Source organism: Polypterus senegalus, chromosome 1, assembly GCF_016835505.1.
Source record: "Polypterus senegalus isolate Bchr_013 chromosome 1, ASM1683550v1, whole genome shotgun sequence".
In the NCBI taxonomy this organism is placed as follows: domain Eukaryota; kingdom Metazoa; phylum Chordata; class Cladistia; order Polypteriformes; family Polypteridae; genus Polypterus; species Polypterus senegalus.
The window spans coordinates 272,981,550-273,006,218 of NC_053154.1; the positions used below are offsets into that span (position 1 = coordinate 272,981,550).

At 37.6% G+C, this 24,669-nt stretch overlaps 1 protein-coding gene across 2 annotated transcripts in view; it reads right to left on the bottom strand.

Moving 5' to 3' along the window:
• The window catches only part of mms19 (MMS19 homolog, cytosolic iron-sulfur assembly component), a 99,748-nt gene extending 77,124 nt beyond the window's left edge, over window positions 1-22,624 (bottom strand). For both annotated transcript variants that reach the window (XM_039774342.1, XM_039774332.1), the window contains exons 1-2: window positions 22,496-22,624; window positions 17,690-17,738 (exon numbers count right to left, since the gene is read on the bottom strand). In XM_039774342.1, coding sequence (XP_039630276.1) covers window positions 17,690-17,738; window positions 22,496-22,622 — 176 coding nt within the window. In that variant the 5' untranslated portion in view covers window positions 22,623-22,624. The remainder of the gene's footprint in view (window positions 1-17,689; window positions 17,739-22,495) is intronic.
• Window positions 22,625-24,669: the final 2,045 nt, after the last annotated feature.

The following is a 24,669-nucleotide window of genomic DNA, read 5'->3' on the forward strand; positions in this document are numbered from 1 at the left end:
GGAAACAAAGCACACGGTGGAAAAAGTCAATGTCCCGCTAAAGGAAGACAGTGTAAAAACCCGTGCATGCAGTGTGTCAGGTCTCAGATAAAGAAGAAGACGAGCTGTTTATTGATGCAGTAAGAAGCGAATCGATGAATGAAACCTGTCATCTTTACAGCGATTGACAAACACGGAATGTAACTTGAACACAACACATCCTACAAATACGAACCTGATTGAAAGAAATAATGATAATCAAATCCTTGATGACAGCAACACTCAGTAACACTCACAAAACAAATACTGTATATTGACAGTCATGTTACGTTATTTTTAAAATGTTCCCTTTTCTTTTCTACCTTTTTAACACACTACTTCTCCGCTGCGATGATACGCGGGTGTATATATATATATATATATATCCCGCTCTACATACTCGAATAATGGATACTTTATTCGCCATCAATGATTGTTTTGGTAAAGCCATACTCAGTGTATTCATTAGATGAACGGTAAAAAAGTAAGAGCGAGGGGAGGATGACTCATTGAGGCATGCAGGCTGTAGTGCGCGTCAACTCTATCTGAATTGCGCGATCACATTTGAAAAAATATATCTTTTCAAGTTCTATTTAGTCCATATGTGTCAAACTCAAGGGCGCGGGCCACATCCGACCGTGTAATTATATCCGGCCCGAGATCATTTTATATACTGTATTATTGTTATTAAAGCCGGGTATATGAAGCGCTGGTAACACAATAAACTACAGATCCCATAATGCAGCGCTTCAGCTGCCTTGCGAACACTTACCGCTTACTAGAGTTATTGCGCACTGAGTTTGCACGGCGCTTTGGTGACTTTGAAGAACAAAAAGTCCGTCTACATGCGCTCGAACCTTGTGCATGTTTGGTAGCACATATCTGTGTGAGAAGCTCTTCTCAGTGATAAAGACTAACAAAACAGCACACAGGAGTCGCCTCACTGATGAGCACCTGCAATCCATCCTGAGAATCTCCACAACACAGAACCTCACACCAAACAGAAACGAACTTGTGGCCAAAAAAGATGCCAGGCGTCCAGCTCTAAAATGACATATGAGCAAAGACAACTGAATGATTTGATTTTTATTGCACGTAAGAGCGGAGTCAACCGTTTTAACAAACAGCGTATTGCACTGATCTGAAATAGCTGTGTGTGTATATATGTAGATATGTATGTATATGTATATATATGTTTATATATGTGTGTGTGTATGTATGTATATATATATATATATATATATGTATATATATATATATATATATATATATATATATATATATATATATATATATATATATATATATATATATATGACAACAACACTCATCACTCACAACAGTGACAAAACAATTACATTGACAATCAGGTTACGTTATTTTCAAAATGTTTCCTTTTCTTTTCATTGCTTCTTTAACACACTACTTCTCCGCTGCGAAGCGCGGGTATTTTGCTAGTGGTAGTATACGTCACTCGCTCGCTTCTTATTGTTTCTCTGCCTTCTCAATTATATAATGCATGTTTTCTTAAGCGCTTTTGGAGGTCTTCCTGGTTTTCTACGTACTGCGTTGACAGTCAGTTCACGGATTACGTGGGAGGCGTGATGATGTCACACAAACTCCGCCCCCGTCTTTCCAGCTCAACTCCATTACAGTTAATGGAGAAAATACCTTCCAGTTATGACCATTAGGCGTAGACTTTCGAAATGAAACCTGCCGAACTTTTGTAAGTAAGCTGTAAGGAATGAGCCTGCCAAATTTCAGCCTTCTACCTACACGGGAAGTTGGAGAATTAGTGATGAGTCAGTGAGTGAGTCAGTGAGTGAGTGTTTTGCCTTTTATTAGTATATATATATATATATATATATATATATATATATATATATATATATATATATATAGATATAGATATAGATATAGATATACACACACATACATATACACACTAGCAAAATACCCACGCTTCACAGCAGAGAAGTAGTGTGTTAAAGAAGTTAAGAAAAAGAAAACATTTTAAAAATAACGTAACCTGATTGTCAATGTAATTGTTTTGCGACTGTTATGAGTGTTGCTGTCATCAAGGATTTGATTATCATTATTTCTTTCAATCAGGTTCGTATTTGGAGGATGTGCTGTTTTCAAGTTACATTCCGTGTTTTTCAACCATTGTAAAGATAACAGGTTTCGTTCATTGAAATGTTCACTACCTAAATCGCTACTCGTGAATGTAGGATGTTTAACAGGCATTCCCGGTATTAACTTGTGCTAAACGTACCATGGTGTGACGTAAGGGGAACTGACTGTAAAAAGTCAAGGAGGTGCATATTTTGAACGAAAAGGGAGAAGACAGCGAAGGAGCGGAAAAGTGAGAAGGAAAACTGTTTAAATAAAGAGCTAGTAAGGTAAATGGAAATGGAAAGCTGCCAGCGGTAAAGCAAGGAAGACTCCATAATAAGGACGGTTGGGTGCATGTAGAAGGTGTAACAATAAGATCATTGTTATGATAATATTCCCGCACGGAGGGTTTAGAGAGACGCACTGGGAGAAGTATAGAATAGGGAAGCTCGTGTGACTTTTCTGCTGTTCTCCTTCAACAGCTCTATGGCTCTGCATATTTGTATACACCTCTCTAAAGTCAGTTTGTCTTCTCGCAGTAATCTTTGTTGCAAACTTGCATCATTGGTTCCGCACACAATTCGGTCACGTATAAGGGAACTTTTAATCTCCCCGAAATTGCATGTGCCTGCTAACACTCTCAGATCTGTGACCTAGTTGTCTATATTTTCTCCCCTTGCCTGATTTCTTGAAAAAAATCTGAACCTCTCTACAGTTTCGTTTATTTTCGGGTTGTAATGTTCATCAAATTTACGTATCATCAAGCTCATGGTTAACTCATCAGGTCATACATCACCGGTCAGCGCCTGAAACAATTCTCTGCCACTCTCTCCAATAAGATAATGGAATAATCTGACTTTAGTGTTTTCCTCTGCCTCCGGCATTGCAAGTTCAGTGTATAATCTGAACTAATCCTTCCATGTTCTCCATGACTTCTCCAGGTCTTTAGCATCGAGGTTTTATACCCTGCGTCTTCTCATTAAAGTTGTATCTCGCGAATATCTCGTGCGATCTTGCGATGTCCACGGCTTTATTTAATGTTAGCTCAGACTTGGCACTTAAGTTTCTCTCGTACTTTCGCCGAGTTTGTGCCAAACACTATTCTATCCCTGACCAGCTCGTCTTCGTTTGCATAAGCACAGCCCTTTACCAGCAATTTTAACTCCGTTAGAAAGTGATCAAAAGTCTCGTTTATACACTGCATCCTCTCAGTAAACTTGTATTTCGCGAATATCGTATTTGTCTTAGGCATGACAAACACCAGCGGCAGCGTGTCTATAAACTTAATTTAAAGTTAAGCTTTACAGTTTGCATTCCTATTCGTTTGCACAAGCACAGTCTTTCACCAACAATTTCAACTCCATTACAGCAATTTTAACTCCCTTACAAAGTGATCAAAAGTCTCGTTTACACCCTGCGTCTTCTCATTAAACTTGTATCTTGCGAATATCGTATTCGTCATAGGCATGACAAATGCCAGCGGCAGCGTGTCTATGAACTTAATTTAAACTTAAGGTTTACACCGTGCTTTGTCTCCACAGTAGCTGCACTTATGAACACAGTGATCCCTCGCTATATCGCGCTTCGACTTTCGCGGCTTCACTCCAGTTGATTTCATACAAGGGACGCTATTGGCGGATGGCTTAGAAGCTACCCAATCAGAGCATGTATTACGTATTAACTAAAACTCCTTAATGATATACGATATGCTTCCCGCGTGGTGCTTGATAGTTTGCTTTTCTCTGTCTCTCTCACTCTCTCTGACATTCTCTGCGCCTGACGGAGGGGGTGTGAGCAGAGGGGCTGTTTGCCTAGTGGATATGGACGCTCCTCAAAAAAATGCCGCTTTATCGCGGTGCTTCGGCATACTTAAAAGCCCAAAAGCACGTATTGATTTTTGTGATTGTTTGCTTTTCTTTCGCTCTCTCTCTCTCTGACATTCTCTGCTCCTGACACGCATTCCTTTGAAGAGAAGATATATTTGCATTCTTTTAATTGTGAGAAAGAACTGTCATCTCTGTCTTGTCATAGAGCACAGTTTAAACTTTTGACTAAAGGGTGTTATTTCATGTCTAGAGGGCTCTAATAATGTTAACAGTGTGTGAGAGTTTATAAGGGCTTAAAATATATAAAAATAACCATACAAACATATGGTTTCTACTTCATGGATTTTCATCTATCGCGAGGTGTTCTGGTATGTTTGTATGCGTCACTCGCTTCATATTCTTTTGCTGCCTTCTCAATTGTGTAATGCGTTTTTTGAACAGGTTTCATTCATCGAAGTGATCACTACCCAAATCGGTACTCGTGAATCTAAGATGTTTAAACGGCATTCCCGGTATTAAGTTGTGGATTTTCCTGCAAATATTTAGCAGCAGCGTGTCTATGAATGTAATTTTTTTTTCCTTCTTTGTTAATTTTTTTGCAATCCATACAAATCAATTAAGTCTTTACAAAAAGAAAAATTGAGTTAAGGACAGAACGATCCCCACCCCTAAGAGAGAAAGCAAGCCAAACGGCGTGAAATTTAAGGCTTGTAAACATAACTAAATTAGTAAATTCTCTGTGCTTTATGAGCTTATTTTAAAATATTACTGATTAGATCCTGCCATGTTTTGAAAAAAGTCTGTACGGATCCTCCGAGTACAGTGATCCCTCGCTATATCACGCTTCGACTTTCGCGGCTTCACTCCATCGCGGATTTTAAATGTAAGCATATCTAAATATCTATCACGGATTTTTCGCTGGTTCGCAGATTTCTGCGGACAATGGGTCTTTTAATTTATTGTACATGCTTCCTCAGTTTGTTTGCCCAGTTGATTTCATACAAGGGACGCTATTGGCGGATGGCTGAGAAGCTATCCAATCAGAGCATGTATTACGTATTAAATAAAACTCCTCAATGATATACGATATGCTTCCCATGCGGTGCTTCGCACACTTCAAAGTTCTAACAGCCCGTATTGATTTTTGATTGTTTGCTTTTCTCTGCCTCTCTCACTCTCTCTGACATTCTCTGCTCCTGACGGAGGAGGTTTGAGCAGAGGGGCTGTTTGCTTAGAAGATATGGATGCTCCTCTAAAAAATGCTGAAAAGACTACCTTCACATTGATCCCTTCATTGCAGAGGCTTTATCGCGGTGCTTCGTTTACTTAAAAGCCCAACAGCCCTAATGATTTTTGTTAATTTTCTCTCTCTCTCGACATTCCCTGCTCCTGACAGCACTCCTTTGAAGAGGAAGATATGTTTGCATTCTTTTAATTGTGAGAAAGAACTGTCATCTCTGTCTTGTCATGGAGCACAGTTTAAACTTTTGACTAAAGAGTGTTATTTCATGTCTAGACGGCTCTAATAATGTTAAAAAACTTATTTAGAAGGTTGTAAACAGGGTTTCTATGCTCTAACTGCGAAAATATTAGATTTATAAATAAAGAATCTTACTTCGTGGAAATTCATTTATCTGTTTGGAGCGGATTAACCGCGATAAACGAGGGTTTATGGAATAACTGTACGGAGAATATTTATAAACAGTGTGGGAGAGTTTCTAAGGGCTTAAAATATATAAAAACTAGCAAAATACACGCGCTTCGCAGCGGAGAAGTAGTGTGTTAAAGAAGTTATGAAAAATAAAAGGAAACATTATAAAAATAATGAAACATGATTGTCAAAGTAATTGTTCTGTCACTGTTATGAGTGTTGCTGTCATATATATGTCATATATAAATGTAAGCATATCTAAATATATATCACGGATTTTGCACTGGTTCGCGGATTTCTGCGGACAATGGGTCTTTTAAAATTTATGGTACATGCTTCCTCAGTTTGTTTGCCCAGTTGATTTCATACAAGGGACGCTACTGGCGGATGGCTTAAAAGCTACCCAATCAGAGCATGTATTACATATTAACTAAAACTACTCAATGATATAAGATATGCTTCCCACGCGGTGCTTGATTGTTTGCTTTTCTATCTCTCTCACCCTCTCTGACATTCTCTGTGCCTGACGGTGGGGGTGTGAGCAGAGGGGCTGTTTGCCTAGAGGATATGGACGCTCCTCAAAAAAATGCCGCTTTATCGTGGTGCTTCGGCATACTTAAAAGCACATATTGATTTTTTGCTTTTATCTCGCATCTCTCTCTATGACATTCTCTGCTCTTTTAATTGTGAGAAAGAACTGTCATCTCTGTCTTGTCATGGAGCACAGTTTAAACTTTTGACTAAAGGGTGTTATCTCATGTCTAGAGGGCTCTAATGTTAACAGTGTGGGAGAGCTTATAAAGTCTTAAAATATATAAAAATAACCATACAAACATATGGTTTCTGCTTCGCAGATTTCATCGAGGAGGGATTACTGTATATAGATATACACATCTACATATATATACATAAATATACACATATCAACCATATATATACATATACATACATACCTACAGATAAATATACATATATACATACATATATACATACATACATACATACATACATACATACATACATACATACACACACACATATATATCTATAATAATAAAAGGCAAAGCCCTCACTGACTGACTCACTCACTCACTCACTCTCCAACTTCCCGTGTAGGTAGAAGGCTGAAATTTGGCAGGCTCATTCCTTACAGCTTACTTTCAAAAGTTGGGCAGGTTTCATTTCGAAATTCTACGCATAATGGTCATAACTGGAACCTATTTTTTCGTTCATATACTATAATAGACTTCTACTCGATGCTCGTGGGAGGCGGAGTTACGCCTCCCAAGTAATTTAGTGCCTGCCCATATAAGGCCGTCCGTCAGCGGCAAACCAATAGAAACACTGCCGCTAAATATTCACGGGTGAAGGACTGTGCTTATGCAGAGGAAGATGAGATGGTCAGGGTGGTGTTTGGCACAAACTCGGCAAAACTGCGAGAGAAACTTTTAAAGTGCCGGGTCTTAGCTAACATTAAATACAGCCATGGACATCGCACGAGATGGCACCAGCACAGCTGGGAACCTTCGATCAATGTACACCGAGCGGCTCACGTGAAATGACGCAGTGCACAGACAAAAAGCAACAGTTCCAAAGAGTGCTGAAAAAAAAACCGAATTACACAATTGAGGAGGCAGCAAAAAAAATATGAAACATGTGATACATACAAGCAAATTCATAAGTGCAGCTACTGCGGTAACAAAGCACATGGTGGAAAAAGTCAATGCCCCGCTAAAGGAAGACAGTGTAAAAAAAAAAAAAACCCGTGCATGCAGTGTGTCATGTCTCAGATAAAGACGAAGATGAGCTGTTTATTAATGCAGTAAGAAACGAATCGATGAATGAAACCTCTTATCTTTACAACGATTGACAGACACGGAATGTAACTTGAACACAACACATCCTACAAATACGAACCTGATTGAAAGAAATAATGATAATCAAATCCTTGATGACAGCAACACTCATAACACTCACAAAACAATTACTGTATATTGACAATCATGTTACTTTATTTTTAAAATGTTCCCTTTTCTTTTTCATAACTTCTTTAACACACTACTTCTACTGCCAAGCCTTGGTATTTTAGTATATATATATATATATATATATATATATATATATATATAGATTGTCAGAGATGGCTGGAGTGGCGACCCGGCTGGGACACGCTTACGCCTTCCCCAGACCATGTGGGGGCAACCACCCTGGTACCTTTGGGGGCCACAGGTACAGAGCTTTGAAGCTCCACCATGTAGGGGCCAGTGGTCACCACCAGGGGGTGCCTCAATGCCTTGGAGACCCTGGACCTCAGCACTTCTGCCACACCCGGAAGTGCTGGGGGGAAGATGAGCAGGGACACCCGGAGTGCTTCCGGGGATACAGCCGGCACTTCCGCCACACTGGGGTGTGTCGGTGGGAGATTGCTGGGAAGCACCAGGAGCACATCCTTGGTGTGTATAAAAGGGGCCGCCTCCCTTCATTCAGGGATGGAGTCGGGAGAGGAGAAAGACAGTACTTGTTGGACGAGGCAAGGAAGCGGCCTTAAGAGCGTAAGGCAGTGTGAAGAGGCCAGGACTTTGGGGACTTGTGCGGTTTGTGTGGCACTGGACTTTGTACATAGAATCTATACTAATAAAAGGCAAAGCCCTCACTGACTCACTCACTCATCACTAATTCTCCAACTTACCATGTAGGTAGAAGGCTGAAATTTGGCAGGCTCATTCCTTACAGCTTACTTACAAAAGTTGGGCAGGTTTCATTTAGAAATTCTACGCGTAATGGTCATAACTGGAACCTATTTTTCTCCATATACTGTAATGGACTTTAGCTCGATGGCTGTGGGGGGCGGAGCTGCGTGTCACATCATCACGCCTCCCACATAATCACGTGAACCGACTGTGAACGCAGTACATAGAAAAGAAGGAAGAGCTCCCAAAGAGCGCTGAAGAAAAACGCATACAAGCTTATTCATAAGTGCAGCTACTGCGGAAACAAAGCACGGTGTAAACCATAAGTTTAAATTAAGTTTATGGACACGCTCCCACTGCCGTTTGTCATGCCTTCATCGAATACTTTATTCGCGAAATACAAGTTTAATGAGAAAACACGAGGTATAAACGAGACTTTGGATCACTTTGTAACGGAGTTAAAATTGCTGTAGCAAGAAACTTTTAAGTGCCGGGTCTTAGCTAACATTAAATAAAGCCGTGGACATCGCAACATCACACAAGAGAGCAGCTCACGTGAACTGACTGAACACAGTGCGAGTGATCACTTCCATGCATCAATATATATATATATAATAATATATAATTTATATATATATATAAATTATATATATAAATAAATAAATATATATATATATATATATATATAAATAAATATATATATATATATATATATATATATAAATATATATATATATATATATATATAAATAAATATATATATATATATATATAAATAAATATATATATATATATGTAAATAAATATATATATATATATATATAAATAAATATATATATATATATATAAATAAATATATATATATATATATATAAATATATATATATATATATATATATATATTATTATATAATGATGTCTAGCTTTTGAGGTGCTTTTGGTCTACTTCTCTGTGTCAGGCAGCTCCTATTTAAGTGATTTCTTGATTGAAACAGGTGTGGCAGTAATCAGGCCTGGGGGTGGCTACGGAAATTGAACTCAGGTGTGATACACCACAGTTAGGTCATTTTTAACAAGGGGCAATTACTTTTCACACAGGGCCATGTAGGTTTGGGTTTTTTTTTTCTCCCTAAATAATAAAAACCATCATTTAAAAACTGCATTTTGTGTTTACTTGTGTTATATTTGACTAATGGTTAAATGTGTTTGATGATCAGAAACATTTTGTGTGACTAACATGCAAAGGAATAAGAAATAAATCAGGAAGGGGGCAAATAGTTTTTCACACCAGTGTGTGTGTGTGTTTGTATATATATATATATATATATATATATATATATATATATACACACACACACACACACACACACACACACACACACACACACAAAGTATATATATTATATATATGACAGCAACACTCATAACAGTGACAAAACAATTACATTGACAATCATGTTACGTTATTTTTAAAATGTTTCCTTTTCTTTTTCATAACTTCTTTAACACACTACTTCTCCGCTGCGAAGAGCGGGTATTTTGCTAGTGCATAATAAACATGTGCGTGGTGAAACCAGCGTGTCTGCCTGTCTGTGGCCGGGCCAGTCTCCAATAAATAAATAAATATACACATACACACACACAGTGCATCTGGAAAGTATTCACAGCGCATCACTTTTTCCACATTTTGTTATGTTACAGCCTTATTCCAAAATGGATTAAATTCATTTTTTCCTCAGAATTCTACACACAACACCCCATAATGCCAACGTGAAAAAAGTTTACTTGAGGTTTTTGCAAATTTATTAAAAATTAAAAAACTGAGAAATCACATGTACATAAGTATTCACAGCCTTTGCCGATGCACCTTTGGCAGCAATTACAGCCTCAAGTCTTTTTGAATATGATGCCACAAGCTTGGCACACCTATCCTTGGCCAGTTTCACCCATTCCTCTTTGCAGCACCTCTCAAACTCCATCAGGTTGGATGAGAAGCGTCAGTGCACAGCCATTTTAAGATCTCTCCAGAAATGTTCAATCGGATTCAAGTCTGGGCTCTGGCTGGGCCACTCAAGGACATTCACAGAGTTGTTCTGAAGCCACTCCTTTGATATCTTGGCTGTGTGCTTAGGGTCGTTGTCCTGCTGAATGATGAACCGTCGCCCCAGTCTGATGTCAAGAGCGCTCTGGAGCAGGTTTTCATCCAGGATGTCCTTGTACATTGCTACAGTCATCTTTCTCTTTATCCTGACTAGTTTCTCAGTTCCTGCCGCTCAAAAACATCCCCACAGCATGATGCTGCCACCACCATGCTCTACTGTAGGGATGGTATTGGCCTGGTGATGAGTGGTGCCTGGTTTCCTCCAAATGTGACACCTGGCATTTACACCAAAGAGTTCAATCTTTGTCTCATCAGACCAGAGAATTTTGTTTCTCATGGTCTGAGAGTCCTTCAGATGCCTTTTGGCAAACTCCAGGTGGGCTACCATGTGCCTTTTACTAAGAAGTGGCTTCCGTCTGGCCACTCTGCCATACAGGCCTGATTGGTGGATTGCTGCAGAGATGGTTGTCCTTCTGGAAGGTTCTACTCTCTCCACAGAGGACCTCTGACACAGTGACCTTCGGGTTCTTGGTCACCTCCCTGACTTAGGCCCTTCTCCCCCGATCGCTCAGTTTAGATGACCGGCCAGTTCTAGGGAGAGTCCTGGTGGTTTCGAACTTCTTCCACTTATGGATGATGGAGGCCACTGTGCTCATTGGGACCTTCAAAGCAGCAGAAATATTTCTGTAACCTTCCCCAGATTTGTGCCTCGAGACAATCCTGTCTTGGAGGTCTACAGACAATTCCTTTGACTTCATGCTTGGTTTGTGCTCTGACATGAACTGTCAACTGTGGGACCTTATATAGACAGGTGTGTGCCTTTCCAAATCATGTCCAATCAACTAAATTTATGACAGGAGGACTCCAATTAAGCTGCAGAAACATCTCAAGGATCATCAGGGGAAACAGGATGCACCTGAGCTCAATTTTGAGCTTCATGGCAAAGTTTGTGAATACTTATGTACATGTGATTTCTCAGTTTTTTTATTTTTAATAAATTTGCAAAAACCTCAAGTAAACTTTTTTCACGTTGTCATTATGGGGTGTTGTGTGTAGAATTCTGAGGAAAAAAATGAATTTAATTCATTTTGGAATAATGCTGTAACATAACAAAATGTGGAAAAAGTGATGCGCTGTGAATACTTTCAGGATGCACTGTACATACATACACACATAGTGGAACCTTGGATTGCGAGTAATTTGGTCTGCCAGTGTTTTGCAAGACGAGCAAGAAATTTTAATACATTTTGACTTGATGAACGAGCGAGATCTTGCAATACAAGTAGTATGCATACGCTTCATCTGCTGAGCCTCACGTGATCACAACTTCTCTTTCTTACTCACTCACTGTGGGATTGTGGCTCACTCGTATAGTCAACATCTGTGCTCGCATATACTGTTACAGTAAGTGTGTGTGCGAAAATGGCCCCCCATGAAGAAAAAGGTTGAAAAGGTACTAAGAAGAAGGAGATGATCACAGTGGAAGTTAAAAAGGAAATCATTCAGAAGCACGAACGAGGTATGCAAGTGGTCGACATTGCAAGATTTTATTTTTTAATTAATTTTATTGCAATCCATACAAAGCAATCAAGTTTTTACAAAAAGAAAAATTTAGTTAAGAACAGATCGATCCCCACCCCTGAGAGAGACAGCAAGCCAAACGGCGTAAAATTTAAAGCTTATAAACATAACTAAATTAATAAATTCTCTGTGCTTCATGACCTTATTTTAAAATGTTACTGATTAGATCCTGCCATGTTTTGAAAAAAGTCTGTACGGATCCTCCGAGTATTTGTACAATTTGTATATTCAAATAATATAACACATCGGTTTCCCACTGACTTAAAAGAGGAGAGTTTGGGTTCTTCCAGTTTATCAGAATCAGTCTGCGTGCCAAAAGTGTAGTGAATGCAATCACAATTTGTTTGTCTTTCTCCACTTTAAGCCCTCTGGAAGAACCCCAAACACAGCTGTTAATGGGTTAGGAGGGATTGTGAGTCCAAGGCTGTCTGAAAGGTAATTAAAAATTTTGGTCCAGAATGATGTTAATTTGGTGCAGGACCAAAACATATGACCCAGTGAGGCTGGAACTTGGTTGCAACGTTCGCAGGTTGGATCATGCCCTGGAAACATTTTGGAGAGTTTTAGTCGAGACAGATGTGCTCGATATATAATTTTGAGTTGTATAATTGTATGCTTTGCGCATATGGAGCTCGAGTGAATTCTCTGCATTGCTACTTTCCACTCCTTTTCTTGTATATTAATTGAGATCTTTTTCCCAGTGTCCTCTTGGATCTTTGAAAGGGAGGGATTGTAAAATGATTTTATATATTGTAGAGATGGAGTCTAAGTCCTTGAGATTGAGCAATATTTTTTCCAGCATGGATGAGGGTGCAAGATGAGGAAAATCTGGAAGGTTCTGTTTAACAAAGTTCCTGATTTGAAGATAGTGAAAGAAATGTGTAGCTAGAATGTTAAATTTGGAATGTAATTGTTCATAGGATGCAAAGACGTTGTCTATATAAAGATGTGAATTTCCCCTTGGGATTAATAAAGTATCTATCTATCTCTAAGCAAGTCAATTCCAAATTTTTTCCAGATATTAAAAACTGCATATGTTTGTGAAGGTTGAAAGAGGTGGTTCTCTTGCAGAGATGCCACAGATAGAAGCTTCTCCGTCTTAAAATGCTTTCTACATTGGTTCCAGATTCTAAGTGAGTGGCGCACAATTAGGTTATTTGTATATTGCCGATAACGTGTACTTATTGGAGCACAGAGCAAGGAATACAAAGAAATACTGCAGGATTTTACTTCTATTGCGGTCCATGCCTGTGTATGTTCTTCTATTTGTGTCCAGGTTCTTATTGCCTGTACATTTGCTGCCCACTAATAAAACTGGAAGTTCGGTAGAGCCATGCCGCCTTCTGCCTTTTGTCATTGCAAGATTTTATAACAAGTCTGTGTTAACAATTTGCACAATATTAAAGAAGAGAGAAGAAATAAGGGGTATGGATGAAGCAAAAGGAGTCACCACAGTATCAAAGCAACGGACCTGTGATCTGAAAGATGTAGAAAAATTGCTTCTCGTGTGATTGCGTGAATTGCAGTGAAAGTCATCCTACACAATAATCCTCCTCCTCTCTTGTATCTCTTACACCAGCCCGATTCTTTTCAAAGGTAAAGTGCAGGTTATTTTGTTTTATACATTTTTACTTTATATTTTGTATTAATCATTTTTATATAAATATTTGTGGGTTGTGAAATTAATTATCTGAGTTTCCATTCACTTTGATATAAGATCACGTTTCCGGAACAAATTATCCTCACAATACGAGGTTCCCCTGTATATACATACATATAAATACAGTGTATATATATATATATCTATATATATATATATATATATATATATCTATATCTATATCTATATATATCTATATCTATATCTATATCTATATATATAGAGGGTTTTTTCTCCTATTTTACTGAAAACCTTAGACAACTTCCCTGCAACTCACTTACATGTCTTTGCCGTCCATCACCCAATAATCTAATTAAGGGCTTTGGAGGACCAGGGCCTCTGCCTGATGTACTGAACTGATCCAGGGTGCACCTACTAATGCCATACTTCTGTCGGATATATTTCTTGCACATGGACATGGCAAGACTAAAATTGATGTCAATATTTATAACCAAACATATTTATTTGTGGAATATGTGAGTTCTGGACACCATGTTTCACAAATCCATACCTGGGGACCACTATCCTGGTTCTGGGAAGGTAGGCAATACCATTCTAGGACAAAAGGGGATGCTGCCATTAGCGATACAGTATCTTCTTTTTCTGCCTCAGCCCTAACAAGATTGAGAAAGCCTAACTCTGCCCATATTACCCACAGTTAATCATGCTCCTGTCGCCACAGATGATATATAAGCGGGCAGTTCTTCACTTGTGGCATAATTTGTGGACCCAACTATCTTGAAGACAGAGCTCCCATGGAAGTTAGCAGAGAGATCAGCTGTTTTTCTTTTAGTTTGTGAGCTTATTAAAAGGAGTATCCCTTGTTGGTACCCCAACATTCTTATTTTATCGCTCTTGATTGATACCTTGGTCACACTTAAACTATAAATTACATGTTAATAGAAAATTCCATAATTCAGTTTTTAATTTGAAATGTGGAACCTATAGGCGGTGACTACCTTTGTTAAAAATTCAGCACAGGATAAAATTTGAATGTAAGAACAAATTTCAATTACTTTATGCACTTTGCAATAAAAGAAATGAGGTTTTCTTGTTAAAAGGTGTAAACGACTGAATTTTTTTCCTGATATAATACATTTTGTGTATATCAGAGTATAACCAAACAAAAAGCATCTGCTTGCAGTCACCAATATGCATCAGTGCCATGAGCTACCGCAAACAGCAGCTTTCAACAGTAACTGTTGCCTGCTTTTTCACCATGTAAGCCCAATAATCTAATAATGACTACACATCCAATGTTCTTCCAACATTTTTAATATCTGTATGTGTTTTTTGACAGAAAGGTATTTCTGGTAAAACCATATGATTAAAGGTTGCCACCTGCTTAACTGTTGTTTCAAACCACTAAGAAATGCAAAACTTAAGTCAATGTAAACACCTTTTTTCCCCATTTAGAGCACAGAAACAAATAGCCTGTTTACCTTTTCGCCTTCACAATGCAAATTCTTTGTAACAGGTCTGCAATTGAACAAGTCTCTGTCTCACTCACTATATGCTGATATGCTACCAATGCTGACAAAATATTAGTGCATGCCAGAAGGTTGAAAACAAGTAAAGGAACACAAAAAATAAGACAGCAGTTAAACACATTTTACGGCAGAAGCAGAAATCTTTTAAAAGTGATGGGCCTATTCTCTTTTGGAAATCTTGCAAATTTATACCCTGCTGATCGAGGATGCAGAAAGTGTTATCTATATTTAATCTAAAAATTACTTATTTAAGCCAATATAGTTGAGCATGCTGCAATGTCTTGTTATTATTTAACATAGAAGAATTAAAAATTAATTAGGGCAGTTTATGCATTTCATATTTCTGCAGTTTGTTTTCTATCATAAATACACACTTATAATTACCTCATTATTAGCATAACAGAAGAGCTCATACCATTTCAGACTTGAGGTTGCAAGAGCCTATCCTTATAGCATTGCATGCAAGGCAGGAATCAACCCTGAACAAACCAGTCCATCATCACATTCATATACACACACACACACATACGTAAAAACTGGTCCTATTTTATTAATTCAGCAAACTTTCTCAAATAATAAAAAAATTAATGAGAGTGTGAATACCGTTAAAGGTCTAGGAAATGATATTAAAACTATATAATATCAATAAGGTTTCAGCTTTTCAAACTAACAAAAATAATAACCTGAAATGCTACAAAATTTGTCACAAATAAATAGGCACATATTTTGGGTACTTAGGACTTTTGTAAAATTCTTCATTGGGCAAGAGTGAGTGTACCTGGTACCTAGTGTTTACAATTCAAAAAGGGTTGTATCTAAAAATACAGTGGTGTGAAAAACTATTTTCCCCCTTCCTGATTTCTTATTCTTTTGCATGTTTGTCACACAAAATGTTTCTGATCATCAAACACATTTAACCATTAGTCAAATATAACACAAGTAAACACAAAATGCAGTTTTTGAATGATGGTTTTTATTATTTAGGGAGAAAAAAAAATCCAAACCTACATGGCTCTGTGTGAAAATGTAATTGCCCCCTGAACCTAATAACTGGTTGGGCCACCCTTAGCAGCAATAACTGCAATCAAGCGTTTGCGATAACTTGAAATGAGTCTTTTACAGCGCTCTGGAGGAATTTTGGCCCACTCATCTTTGCAGAATTGTTGTAATTCAGCTTTATTTGAGGGTTTTCTAGCATGAACCGCCTTTTTAAGGTCATGCCATAGCATCTCAATTGGATTCAGGTCAGGACTTTGACTAGGCCACTCCAAAGTCTTTATTTTGGTTTTCTTCAGCCATTCAGAGGTGGATTTGCTGGTGTGTTTTGGGTCATTGTCCTGTTGCAGCACCCAAGATCGCTTCAGCTTGAGTTGACGAACAGATGGCTGGACATTCTCCTTCAGGATTTTTTGGTAGACAGTAGAATTCATGGTTCCATCTATCACAGCAAGCCTTCCAGGTCCTGAAGTAGCAAAACAACCCCAGACCATCACACTACCACCACCATATTTTACTGTTGGTATGATGTTCTTTTCTGAAATTCTGTGTTCTTTTACGCCAGATGTAACGGACATTTGCCTTCCAAAAAGTTCAACTTTTGTCTCATCAGTCCACAAGGTATTTTCCCAAAAGTCTTGGCAATCATTAAGATGTTTCTTAGCAAAATTGAGACGAGCCCTAATGTTCTTTTTGCTTAACAGTGGTTTGCGTCTTGGAAATCTGCCATGCAGGCCGTTTTGCCCAGTCTCTTTCTTATGGTGAAGTCGTGAACACTGACCTTAATTGAGGCAAGTGAGGCCTGCAGTTCTTTAGACATTGTCCTGGGGTCTTTTGTGACCTCTCGGATGAGTCGTCTCTGCGCTCTTGGGGTAATTTTGGTCGGCCGGCCACTCCTGGGAAGGTTCACCACTGTTCCATGTTTTTGCCATTTGTGGATAATGGCTCTCACTGTGGTTCGCTCGAGTCCCAAAGCTTTAGAAATGGCTTTATAACCTTAAACAGACTGATAGATCTCAATTACTTCTGTTCTCATTTGTTCCTGAATTTCTTTGGATCTTGGCATGATGTCTAGCTTTTGAGGTGCTTTTGGTCTACTTCTCTGTGTCAGGCAGCTCCTATTTAAGTGATTTCTTGATTGAAACAGGTGTGGCAGTAATCAGGCCTGGGGGTGGCTACGGAAATTGAACTCAGGTGTGATACACTACAGTTAGGTTATTTTTTAACAAGGGGGCAATTACTTTTTCACACAGGGCCATGTAGGTTTGGATTTTTTTTCTCCCTAAATAATGAAAACCATCATTTAAAAACTGCATTTTGTGTTTACCTGTGTTATATTTGACTAATGGTTAAATGTGTTTGATGATCAGAAACATTTTGCGTGACAAACATGCAAAAGAATAAGAAATCAGGAAGGGGGCAAAGAGTTTTTCACACCACTGTATAAAGAAACATCATGATGAATCAGATATGAAAATAAATAAAACTGGATAAATAAATAAATAAAACGGATAAATAAAACTCTTTATAATAAAAGTATGCAATATGAATATACAATTACCCAAGTCCTTCCACCAGCTTCAATATAGTAAACTGCCCAGTGGTTACTCCTGGAACAAAACAAAGGTTTATTTTAGAGCTACATATTAAAAAAAAAAAAAAACACAGTTCTCAATCACCACATTATACAGCAATAATCCAAACAACAGGAAGTGAGTAAGAGACACAACCACTAATGTAATAGAAACTAGGTTCAACACATGCTAGACAGAGAAAATAAAAATGCAAAGTATGAAATAAGTAGCTAAATGATTTTTCATCACTGAAATGGTTGTAATGATTATGCAAAGATTAACTTATTAAATACTAAAAAGCAGAAAGCAACACAACAGTGTTATGGTTAACCTTTGTGGGGATTTCATGAGGTCAGCATTCGATTCTCTGCTATTCCACATACATTGTACATACTTTAAGGCAGGAGTCCTCAATCACGGTCCTGGAGGGCTGCAGTGGCTTCAGGATTTCATTCCAGCAAGCTTCCTATTTAGAACTCAGTCCTTGCTGATAATGAAACTTGGTATTTAACTATATGCCTTGTTAGTACTCTCATTCAAAGATACATTTTAGCTAAATTGCAGATGAAATTGTCATCAATTACTGTCCTGGAGCAGTGGCTACAGGTTTTCACTTCAACCAATTTCTTAATTAGAATCTATTTATTTACTACTGAAGCAATACGTTTTTTGGTCTTCATTTTAGTTATCTTGCATGTTACAAATCAGAACCCTTAATTGAAAATTTTAGTTTTAGCAGCTGCATTTGAGTTTTAATTATTGCCTGTTTTCTTAACCAGAAATTGGTTAATAATGAAATGAAGATAACCAATAAACTAGCAGCTCTCAAGCTAACATGCTGCCTTTAAAACTTGTGCATATTCACTATGAAGTATCTGTGTTATAAAAATGTTTAGAAATAAATTAGGGCAGAATTGGAAGGATTGTTAAGTTTAAATCTATTTTGGTTCACAAAATACATGGATAATGTTCTCAGATGAGGAAACTCTTCAGTTCAATTAAAATTTTCCTCTTAAATCATATTTTAAAAAGTTGATTGATATTAATCAATAAGAGAAATATTAAGGAACTGATAACACTTTTTTGCACTTTTAACATTTTGTCTTTCCCTAGCTCTCCAACTGTGAAATTATTTATAAAGCATTTCACCTCATCACATCTCTTAAATCTACACTTGTAGCACTTAACCAAATTGTTCAAATAATACGACAAACACAAAAATGCAAGTTACAAATACCTCACACAACAAATGCAAATATTTCTAGAACTGAAGACAACAAAAACAAAAATTCCAGAACTGGGCAATTCTGAACTGAGCAATTCTGACCAATGAATACATCTCTAAGGAAAACGCTTAACTCTCATGATATAAAGCCATGTTTATCAGTTTACCCAAAGTAACTGTTATTTTATGTTCTCAACCTGGCAAAGAAAGACCTTCTTGTCATCCCAGCTCATTTGTCTATTCAGTTTGGTTCATTATCGCTAACATCTACCAAGTCAGTATGCAACCTTGGGGTGGTAAATGATGATAAGCTATGGTTCAAGGGACGTGCTGCTACAAATTCTTGTTCTTGCAGATTCACTCTGTACAATATCTGCAAGATCAAACCATATCTGAGATAATATGCAGCACAAGTCCTGGTTCAGAATCTGATCTTGTCACAGTTGGACTACTGCAACTCTCCACTGACAAAAGCACAAACATGAGTCATCAAACAGCTGTAGAAGAGGTGGGCACATGTCATTCCTCTCTTCAAATCACTACACTGGTTTTCTGTAGGAGGACATATTTAGTTCAAATCCTTGATACTGGCCTACAAAGTAGTCTGAGTATGCACCTCTATTTATGGAGACACTTGTGAGGTCTTATGCTGTTTCTGGACCACTCAGGTCTGTTGAATAGTGTCTGGAGATGCCACCTCTGCATGGTATCAAATCTCAGTCAATACTCTTGTGTAGCTCCTAGGTGGTGGAACAAGTTACCCGACTCCATTCAAAATTCTGACAATCTCAGTGTGTTTAATAAGCACTTGAAGACTTTCATTTGGTGAATTTCTTGTCTATTAACCATTACGTTTTGTAAACTTGGGAATTGTAACCAGCTTATATTTTGCTTTTAACTCTTTACTTGTGTCGATTAATTCAGTACCCTTGTCCTATAACACTTGGTTCCAAATAGTTCCTACATTAAAGTGACTTCATTATGTTGACCTCTTTTGTTAGTCGCTTTAGATGTCCGGTAAGCAAGTAAAAGTAAATGCAAAAATGGTTATTACTTCTCTTGTTGGGCAGCACAAAGCAAAACCAAACAAACACAAGTGGGTTTTATTAAGGACAATTTAAATCTTCAAATTGTGGAACTATAAAAATCCATAATTTAAGAAAAAATACAATATTGCATATTAGGAAAGTCTGCATCCAAAAAGATTTAACCTTGAAATGAAACTGCATGGGTGGCATGGTGGCGCAGTGGTAGCGCTGCTGCCTCGCAGTTAGGAGACCCAGGTTCGCTTCCCGGGTCCTCCCTGCGTGGAGTTTGCATGTTCTCCCCGTGTATGCGTGGGTTTCCTCCGGGCACTCCGGTTTCCTCCCACAGTCCAAAGACATGCAGGTTAGGTGGATTGGCGATTCTAAATTGTCCCTAGTGTTTGCTGGGTGTGTTTGTGTGTGTCCTGCAGTGGGTTGGCACCCAGCCCGGGATTGGTTCCTGCCTTGTGCCCAATGTTGGCTGGGATTGGCTCCAGCAGACCCCTGTGACCCTGTGTTCGGATTCAACGGGTTGGAAAATGGATGGATGAATGAAACTGCATCTTTTTAGTTAGAAAAAACTGTTATATTAACATCAATGAACTGTGCCACACTTCCTGTTAATAACAACATCGCCTGTACTAAACACACTACACCTGCATGTAAGCAATCCCCAGGAAGGAAAAGAGAAAGGAAAGGAACTGCATCAGCTCATCCATATTTACTTAATTACAGGGCCTGAATGACACAGCCTTTACACCAAAACTTTATGCTAACCTTAGGAATCAAAAAGGTCAAATTCCCTAATCTATTGTTTAAAGATATCTAAGAGCTGAATACTTGCCATGACTATGGGTAAACATTGTGGCATATTAAAAATTGGACCTACAATTATGCAGTCCACATAAGTGAACTAAGCAGGTTTAAGAATGTCTCACCTGCAATATCTTTATATTAGATTAACAGTTGCAGTCACATTTTTGGTTTCTACCAAACTCAGAATGACACAAAAGTGAGCTGTACTTATTTGCCATATTCAAATAATTTATTGTAGTGTATTAAATGAGACAGCGAATTAAGAATAATAAAAAGAATAAGACAGCTTATGGATATTTTTGTGGACTATTTTTTGCTTCTTATTGGATGGCATTTCAGTACTACTGTATACACATACTTGCCGCACATTTTTAACATAAAACCAGATGGGTATAAATCATAATCAGCCAATCTCATGTTAAGAATAAATATGGATGATTTCCAATAGTAAATCAGTTGGTAAATCCCAAAATGTGTGTATGGCTCCACCAAGGGGCTGACTGACCTAAGCAGGACATCCATACTATATGACTAACCAAATAATGATCAAGGAACACCTGAGTGGATAACTACTGACACAATAAAAATGCTATTATGACTGAGACTAAAAAGTAATTTGTACTCAACAGTTCTACAGTATTTCATACATTCCACAAACGTGTTGCATTCAGTGGCTTGTGTAAAAAGGAAACTATAATTTAATTCAGGAAGCCAACTCTGAATCTTACCTTAAGTGTGAAAAAAGAAAGGCATATTATAGCAAAAAACAACAGTTAATGAGTCAACAATTCATCAATGGACAAACTTACGCATATATCATACAAAGAAAAAAAAACAAACTGACAAAAGACATACTGACACCAGAATGTGTTTTCGTGTATAGAATAGTAAAGGAGCAATGAACAAACTGGCACGCTTCACAAAATTTAAACTGTAAAGTATATCAAACCTATCTAGGTGCTATTAATATGAGGCTGCCATATAATGTGCAATTATGTTGCCCTCGTTAAAAGGAACTGAAAATAAAACCAGAACACTTGATGATAATGAAAAAAGCACTATAAAGTCATTTAAACGTGTTGCACACTTGAAGTTTACACACTTGAAAGGAAAAAACAAGAAACTATCACTCATGCTGTAATGGATGGCGTTATACAAAAAGGTTAACCGAAGAATTCCCCTTTATCCCTTTCAGAAACCTGACAGGTAAGGTAAGAATAAAGCAGTTAAATGTAGGTACAGTATTTCTTTTTTTCTGCCAGTTTATAGTCGAATCAAGGGGTGGCGTGGGGCACAATCACCGGATATTTTTAGTTGTAGACTGAGCTTGTCGGTACAATCTAATTAAGGATTAGTACCCTTACTATTTATTTGCACGGCTTAATTTTTGACAACCCTGTGATAAGCCGCTCTTCCACAGATAAGCTGACTAATGTGTAAAAGTACTTTTGCAGCACTCGAACAATTAGATTTTGGGATGATTTTCTACTAAACTGTGACCTGTCGAGCAACGTGCCGGCAGCAGAATAGTCCGCAGAAATGCTCATAAAACAGGCGCCACACAAATTTCTAATACATTTTTCTTTCGCAGGCAGAAATAAAAAGAAAACAACGACAATCTGTCGTTGACAGGTATTTTAATGCATCCTGTTACTTTAACGATGAACACAAAGAAACTGAACATACACCTTATTTTCTGCCCTTGAAAGAGCTACACAATCTATTACCTGTGGCTATATCCTCGGCTTTACTGTCCTGCTGGCCGACAACAAATTCCTCCACTAGGCTCAGCAACTCTAACCCGTCTCCAGCCATTGCGTGCATCCTTGGCGCCTTACTGCGCAAGTCACACATTGAAGCTTCGGCGAAAACGGAGGAGAATGAGTTGATTGGGTGGAGAGCTACGGAATATCGTTTAGGACAAACTTAAACCGTCGAAATCCGGCAACATAAAGCTACAAGGATACAGTCATTTGATTAGTTCCAATAAATCCATATTCCTACGGTGAATATAAAATGCACGCAATCCATATGAGCATACATCTTTAGCAAAGTAAAGTATTTGTTTTTGAACAAAAACGATTGAACCACAAACTGCAAGCATTTCTTGAGTAGATACTCCTACTCAAGTTCTAGAGTGATTTAAATAGTAAACGAAGAACGGTTCCTGTCCTGTAATCGATTCGCCCTGGCCCATGTAACCCCAATTGGATTAAGTAATAATCGTCCTTACAATAATACATCCGTACACCAGCAGTTACTGGTAAACGATTTTCGGATATAAATGCGCAGGATGCGCTTGCAGAACAACAATTACTTGGACTTTTAATCTTTTAGTAACCATTTACTATTACTTTTTTGCTCGTTTTTCTTTCAAGATAATAAGAGATTATTTGTGACGAATCTTTTTGTATAAAATTCGCATATGACATATTTTAAGCAAAATAAACAAACCTTAAATCGCCAAAGACGGCATGTTTTGGATAATGCTTGATTCGTATTTATCCCAAATAAAGCATTTTGTTTCTGCATCATATCCATATTTACCACACGCCCAAATTATTGGAGTACCTCAATCAAATTTTCTCAATTCTGCTTCGTAATATTTATGTTTTATGATGATTTTACAGGCATACAAAATTAGGGTGCATTTTTTGTACAAGAGGTATATGGATGACAAATTCCTTGGGATTCGGAGGTATAAACTTTCATTGGATATTTAATGATAAACTCGATTATAAGAAATATAAAACTCCAAACAAATCCTTTAATTTACAAATGTATGTATTAAACATGGAGGATTAACAGGTACTGCGGTGGGTTGGCACCCTGCCCGGGATTGGTTCCTGCCTTGTGCCCTGTGTTGGCTGGGATTGGCTCCAGCAGACCCCCGTGACCTTGTATTCGGATTCAGCGGGTTGGAAAATGGATGGATGGATAGATTAACAGGTATTGACGTGAAAACAGTTGTTTCACAAAAATTAACCAAGAAGCTGTTTCAGACTTTTACCGATAAAGACTATATGTGATGGAAAAACTGAAATATCAGGGAATGTAAGGAAACAAAATTGATAACTACCAATCTGAGGTCCATTTCTTTGCATTAAAGATGTTATCGATAAAGAACATATAAACTATTTGAGACTGTAGATTATTTCAATATTTCTGAAAAACGCCACACAAAATGTAACAGCTATGGCATTTGTTATACTGGAGTAATAGAGGCAGAATTCAGATTTTTTTTTCTCTTTACAGTGTTATGTTAAAAATTTGAGTTAAATATTTATTTTAGTATTTTAATATTGAAATTCTTTGTTTATTTTCTAATTGAAATGTGTTCAAACTCAACTTATTAAGCCCTACTTTGTACTGTTTTGTATTTCACTTATATTAGACTTAAGCTTCTAGGAACCAGAGCTGACTAAATGGTACTTTGAAAATGCAGTTTTCATTTCGGTCAGTCATTGATATAGAAAACAGCAAAAATTACTTTGTCATTCAGCTTCTAAGTACTGCGGTGGTAGGAGATTTTAATTCCAGTTTTCTTAATTATGTGTTTATCTTCATTGTGGTTCACTTACATTTAAAAATCTGGAAACCACGACTGCTTTATTTAATCAGTTGCATCCACTGTAATGGTTGGGAGAAATATCTAAATACTGAGAGGCAGTAATCTTCTCCAATATGTAAGGCTTTCTGATGTTTTTAAAAAAAATAAAAATATTGGAGTGTCTTAATTAAACAAATGAGAACAGTAATAACTTTACAATTAAAATTAATTTCTTATTAATTCATTGGGGATTTGTGATTTAGTGATTGCCTTAAGGCAAAATATGCAGCCCTCCAGAATGGGAGTCTAAGATTCCTAGTATTAATTCTGGGGGGGGACAGTGATGCTTTT